General features: G+C 50.0%; 1 protein-coding gene across 1 annotated transcript; it reads left to right on the top strand.

Annotated features, from left to right (window-relative positions):
• Positions 1-5,065: 5,065 nt before the first annotated feature.
• LOC120040473 (proline-rich protein 36-like) lies at positions 5,066-6,886 on the top strand (the record flags this gene model as incomplete). The annotated part of the gene is made up of 2 exons (XM_038985614.1): positions 5,066-5,984; positions 6,068-6,886. Coding segments are annotated over exons 1-2 (1,738 nt in total), but the record flags the coding sequence as incomplete, so codon positions are not given.
• Between the last annotated feature and the right edge of the window lie 140 nt (positions 6,887-7,026).

Below are 7,026 nucleotides of genomic sequence, written 5' to 3'. Positions count from 1 at the left end.
TGGAACGCTCTCTTTTCCTGCAAGAAAATGTTAACGGAATAACCTATGAGGCTACATTTCATATTCTATGTCCATATGGCATTGTCACATGACGAGGTCTGAAAACAAGAGTGGTTTGTTTTATTCTGGGAAATTATTAATTATTATTATTATTACCTAAGATTAACATAATGACTTTATTATCTCCATCGGGAAATGTGGGTTGCTGCTTCGTTCGTACAACAAAACACACATCATCAACGATAGACAAAGGACATATACAGACAGGATATACAGGTAGAAAGGTCATGAGCGAACAATGATCCTCGGTGCACTATATGAACCCTCCGGGGAGACTGCTGAGGGGAGGAAGCCTCGTAATAATGTCTGGAACGGCGCAAATGGCATGGAAACCATGGAAACCGTGTTGATACCTTTCCACCTATTCAGCTCCGATCCAGCTCCACGTTCCTGTCCTGCCCAATTACGGTGCTATCAACCAGCGGTGGAAAAAGTACCCAACAGTCATACTTGAGTAAAAGTAAAGATACCTTAATAGAAAATAAAAGTGAAATTCACCAGGTAAAATACTACTTGAGTAAAAGTCAAAAAATATTTGGGTTTTAAATATACTTAAGTATCAAAAGTATCAAAAGTAAAAGTATGAATTATTTCAAATTCCTTATAAACCAGATGGCACCATTTTCTTGTTTAACATTTTTCGGATAGACAGGGGCACGTGCCAAAACTCAGACATCATTTACAAATGAAGAATCTCTGTTTAGTGAGTCTACCAGATCAGAGGCAGTAGGGATGACCTTCTGTTGATAAGTGTGTGAATTGGACCATTTTCCTGTCCTGCTAAACATTCAAAATCTAACGAGTACTTTTGGATGTCAGGGAAAATGTACGGAGTAAAAAGTACATTTATTTTCTTTAGTAATGTAGTGAAGTAAAAGTAAAAGTTGTCAAAAATATAAATAGTAAAGTACAGATATCCCCAAAAAAACGACTTAAGTAGTACTTTAAAGTATTTTTACTTAAGTATTTTAAACCACTGCTACCAATGATCTGTGATATACGCTATACACAACAGAACACTCTGTCCACTACGATGTTCCCTGACGACCAGCCCGCTGGTCCTACTGCTGGTTTTAACATGCAGGAGTCTTACTACCGCTGAGACAAAGGGTCGGTTGGCTCTATTCATTTAGTCCCCTGGAACGTCTCCTCCTCGAGCGGAGTAACTCAAACTCCTGATAAAGAGGATGCCAAGGGTAGTGCTTGTCGTGGTTGGAAGAAGAGGAGGACCAATGCACAGCGTGATAAGTGTCCATATTGTTTTAATACGAAATAATGAACACTGAACAAAAACAAGAAAAACGACAAACGAACACTCCTGTACGGTGAAACAAAAACACAGAACAGAAAATATAATCACCCACAAAACACAATGAAAAACAGGCTACCTAAATATGGCTCCCAATCAGAGACAACAACTGACACCTGCCTCTGATTGAGAACCATACTAGGCCAAACACATAGAAAAGGACAATAGAACAAAACATAGAAAAAACAACATAGAATGCCCACACCAACTCACGCCCGGACCAAACTAAAATAAAGACATAACAAAGGAACTAAGGTCAGAACGTGACAAGTACCCTGTAACGTCTCCTCCTCGAGCAGAGTAACTCAAACTCCTGATAAAGAGGATGCCAAGGGTCCATCAGTATCTCGCAGGCTCTTATCTCGTCAATGACCTTCAGACCTGTCTGCTCAAACCTTAGCACGTTACTAAGCAGAGCTTATCATTTGTCTTAACATATTCCTCTGAGAGACATTAGCCTTTCCGTAACAGCAGATGATACAATATGTTAAGACAGATCATGTAAAACATTGACAATAGATCAACACTAAAATAACTTTAGTTTCCTTAAAATGTAGAGCCTTTATTGTCCTTTCTTATAAATCTTTTCCCCACTGTATCTTGTGGCAAGTACAACACCCTGGTTAATTCTCCTCCACTACCTCTCTGTCTTGTCCTATAACACCACCCTGGTTAATACTCCTCCACTACCTCTCTGTCTTGTCCTGTAACACCACCCAGGTTAATTCTCCTCCACTACCTCTCTGTCTTGTCCTGTAACACCACCCAGGTTAATTCTCCTCCACTACCTCTCTGTCTTGTCCTCTAACACCACCCAGGTTAATGCTCCTCCACTACCTCTCTGTCTTGTCCTCTAACACCACCCAGGTTAATTCTCCTCCACTACCTCTCTGTCTTGTCCTCTAACACCACCCAGGTTAATTCTCCTCCACTACCTCTCTGTCTTGTCCTCTAACACCACCCAGGTTAATTCTCCTCCACTACCTCTCTGTCTTGTCCTCTAACACCACCCAGGTTAATACTCCTCCACTACCTCTCTGTCTTGTCCTCTAACACCACCCAGGTTAATGCTCCTCCACTACCTCTCTGTCTTGTCCTCTAACACCACCCAGGTTAATACTCCTCCACTACCTCTCTGTCTTGTCCTCTAACACCACCCAGGTTAATACTCCTCCACTACCTCTCTGTCTTGTCCTCTAACACCACCCAGGTTAATACTCCTCCACTACCTCTCTGTCTTGTCCTCTAACACCACCCAGGTTAATACTCCTCCACTACCTCTCTGTCTTGTCCTCTAACACCACCCAGGTTAATACTCCTCCACTACCTCTCTGTCTTGTCCTCTAACACCACCCAGGTTAATTCTCCTCCACTACCTCTCTGTCTTGTCCTCTAACACCACCCAGGTTAATACTCCTCCACTACCTCTCTGTCTTGTCCTCTAACACCACCCAGGTTAATACTCCTCCACTACCTCTCTGTCTTGTCCTCTACCACCCAGGTTAATACTCCTCCACTACCTCTCTGTCTTGTCCTCTAACACCACCCAGGTTAATTCTCCTCCACTACCTCTCTGTCTTGTCCTGTAACACCACCCAGGTTAATACTCCTCCACTACCTCTCTGTCTTGTCCTATAACACCACCCAGGTTAATACTCCTCCACTACCTCTCTGTCTTGTCCTCTAACACCACCCAGGTTAATTCTCCTCCACTACCTCTCTGTCTTGTCCTGTAACACCACCCAGGTTAATACTCCTCCACTACCTCTCTGTCTTGTCCTGTAACACCACCCAGGTTAATACTCCTCCACTACCTCTCTGTCTTGTCCTCTAACACCACCCAGGTTAATACTCCTCCACTACCTCTCTGTCTTGTCCTCTAACACCACCCAGGTTAATTCTCCTCTACTACCTCTCTGTCTTGTCCTCTAACACCACCCAGGTTAATACTCCTCCACTACCTCTCTGTCTTGTCCTCTAACACCACCCAGGTTAATTCTCCTCTACTACCTCTCTGTCTTGTCCTCTAACACCACCCAGGTTAATACTCCTCCACTACCTCTCTGTCTTGTCCTCTAACACCACCCAGGTTAATTCTCCTCCACTACCTCTCTGTCTTGTCCTGTAACACCACCCAGGTTAATACTCCTCCACTACCTCTCTGTCTTGTCCTATAACACCACCCAGGTTAATACTCCTCCACTACCTCTCTGTCTTGTCCTCTAACACCACCCAGGTTAATTCTCCTCCACTACCTCTCTGTCTTGTCCTGTAACACCACCCAGGTTAATACTCCTCCACTACCTCTCTGTCTTGTCCTGTAACACCACCCAGGTTAATACTCCTCCACTACCTCTCTGTCTTGTCCTCTAACACCACCCAGGTTAATTCTCCTCTACTACCTCTCTGTCTTGTCCTCTAACACCACCCAGGTTAATACTCCTCCACTACCTCTCTGTCTTGTCCTCTACCACCCAGGTTAATACTCCTCCACCACCTCTCTGTCTTGTCCTGTAACACCACCCAGGTTAATACTCCTCCACTACCTCTCTGTCTTGTCCTCTAACACCACCCAGGTTAATACTCCTCCACTACCTCTCTGTCTTGTCCTCTAACACCACCCAGGTTAATACTCCTCCACTACCTCTCTGTCTTGTCCTCTAACACCACCCAGGTTAATACTCCTCCACTACCTCTCTGTCTTGTCCTGTAACACCACCCAGGTTAATACTCCTCCACTACCTCTCTGTCTTGTCCTCTAACACCACCCAGGTTAATACTCCTCCACTACCTCTCTGTCTTGTCCTGTAACACCACCCAGGTTAATACTCCTCCACTACCTCTCTGTCTTGTCCTCTAACACCACCCAGGTTAATTCTCCTCCACTACCTCTCTGTCTTGTCCTGTAACACCACCAGGTTAATACTCCTCCACTACCTCTCTGTCTTGTCCTATAACACCACCCAGGTTAATACTCCTCCACTACCTCTCTGTCTTGTCCTCTAACACCACCCAGGTTAATTCTCCTCCACTACCTCTCTGTCTTGTCCTGTAACACCACCCAGGTTAATACTCCTCCACTACCTCTCTGTCTTGTCCTGTAACACCACCCAGGTTAATACTCCTCTACTACCTCTCTGTCTTGTCCTCTAACACCACCCAGGTTAATTCTCCTCCACTACCTCTCTGTCTTGTCCTGTAACACCACCCAGGTTAATACTCCTCCACCACCTCTCTGTCTTGTCCTGTAACACCACCCAGGTTAATACTCCTCCACTACCTCTCTGTCTTGTCCTCTAACACCACCCAGGTTAATACTCCTCCACTACCTCTCTGTCTTGTCCTCTAACACCACCCAGGTTAATTCTCCTCCACTACCTCTCTGTCTTGTCCTTTAACAACAGTCAGTGAGGAAGGTGTTACATTTTTCCTGAAGTCGATGTGCATCTCTTTGGTGTTGTGTTGTGTTGAGCACTAAGTGAATCTTCACACTACCAAATCCTCCCAAGACTGGCTCCTCCTCTTCCTCCTCATCCTCCTCCTTATTGGTGAAATATTTCTCTCAGCTTTGGTATGCGTTGATCTTTCTTGACTTCGTTTTTCTGAAATCACACCAGTTTTTAGATAAAAGAAAAATGTCTGTCGCAATCAAATCTCTGTTCAAGAAGGTTACTGTAACAATGTTCCACATGATGAATGTTGTCACCTTCCCTGTCCACCTTCCCTGTCCACCTTCCCTGTCCACCGCCCTGTCCACCTTCCCTGTCCACCGCCCTGTCCACCTCTCTGTCACCTTCCCTGTCCACCTCCCTGTCCACCTCCCTGTCCACCTCCCTGTCCACCTTCCCTGTCCACAGCCCTGTCCACCACCCTGTCCACCTTCCCTGTCCACCTTCCCTGTCCACCACCCTGTCCACCTTCCCTGTCCACCTTCCCTGTCCACCTTCCCTGTCCACCACCCTGTCCACCTCCCTGTCCACCTCCCTGTCCACCTCCCTGTCCACCTCCCTGTCCACCTCCCTGTCCACCACCCTGTCCACCACCCTGTCCACCTTCCCTGTCCACCACCCTGTCCACCTTCCCTGTCCACCACCCTGTCCACCTTCCCTGTCCACCTTCCCTGTCCACCTCCCTGTCCACCACCCTGTCCACCGCCCTGTCCACCTTCCCTGTCCACCTTCCCTGTCCACCACCCTGTCCACCTTCCCTGTCCACCTTCCCTGTCCACCTCCCTGTCCACCTTCCCTGTCCACCACCCTGTCCACCTTCCCTGTCCACCACCCTGTCCACCACCCTGTCCACCGCCCTGTCCACCGCCCTGTCCACCTCCCTGTCCACCTCCCTGTCCACCTTCCCTGTCCTCCACCCTGTCCACCTTCCCTGTCCACCGCCCTGTCCACAGCCCTGTCCACCACCCTGTCCACCACCCTGTCCACCTCCCTGTCCACCTCCCTGTCCACCTCCCTGTCCACCACCCTGTCCACCTTCCCTGTCCACCTTCCCTGTCCACCATCCTGTCCACCTTCCCTGTCCACCTCCCTGTCCACCTCCCTGTCCACCTCCCTGTCCACCACCCTGTCCACCTTCCCTGTCCACCACCCTGTCCACCTTCCCTGTCCACCACCCTGTCCACAGCCCTGTCCACCTCCCTGTCCACCTTCCCTGTCCACCTTCCCTGTCCACCTTCCCTGTCCACAGCCCTGTCCACCACCCTGTCCACCACCCTGTCCACAGCCCTGTCCACCACCCTGTCCACCGCCCTGTCCACCTTCCCTGTCCACCTTCCCTGTCCACCTTCCCTGTCCACCTTCCCTGTCCACCACCCTGTCCACCTTCCCTGTCCACCTTCCCTGTCCACCTTCCCTGTCCACCGCCCTGTCCACCTTCCCTGTCCACCTTCCCTGTCCACCTTCCCTGTCCACCTTCCCTGTCCACCTTCCCTGTCCACAGCCCTGTCCACCACCCTGTCCACCACCCTGTCCACCTTCCCTGTCCACCTTCCCTGTCCACCTTCCCTGTTCACCTTCCCTGTCCACCACCCTGTCCACCTTCCCTGTCCACAGCCCTGTCCACAGCCCTGTCCACCACCCTGTCCACCGCCCTGTCCACCTTCCCTGTCCACCACCCTGTCCACCACCCTGTCCACCTCCCTGTCCACCGCCCTGTCCACCTCCCTGTCCACCTTCCCTGTCCACCTTCCCTGTCCACCTTCCCTGTCCACCTTCCCTGTCCACCTTCCCTGTCCACCTTCCCTGTCCACCGCCCTGTCCACCGCCCTGTCCACCTCCCTGTCCACCTCCCTGTCCACCTCCCTGTCCACCTCCCTGTCCACAGCCCTGTCCACCACCCTGTCCACCTTCCCTGTCCACCTTCCCTGTCCACCTTCCCTGTCCACCTTCCCTGTCCACCTTCCCTGTCCACCGCCCTGTCCACAGCCCTGTCCACCTTCCCTGTCCACCTTCCCTGTCCACCTTCCCTGTCCACCTTCCCTGTCCACCTTCCCTGTCCACCTTCCCTGTCCACCTTCCCTGTCACCTTCCCTGTCCCACTTCCCTGTCCACCTTCCCTGTCCACCTTCCTTCCCTGTCCACCTTCCCTGTCCACAGCCCTGTCCACCACCCTGTCCACCGCCTGTCCACCTTCCCTGTCCACTTCCC

The sequence above is a fragment of the Salvelinus namaycush genome, unplaced genomic scaffold (genome assembly GCF_016432855.1).
Source record: "Salvelinus namaycush isolate Seneca unplaced genomic scaffold, SaNama_1.0 Scaffold3560, whole genome shotgun sequence".
In the NCBI taxonomy this organism is placed as follows: domain Eukaryota; kingdom Metazoa; phylum Chordata; class Actinopteri; order Salmoniformes; family Salmonidae; genus Salvelinus; species Salvelinus namaycush.
The sequence above is the reverse complement of the archived record's forward strand: the minus strand, read 5'-3'. Positions and strand labels throughout refer to the sequence as shown.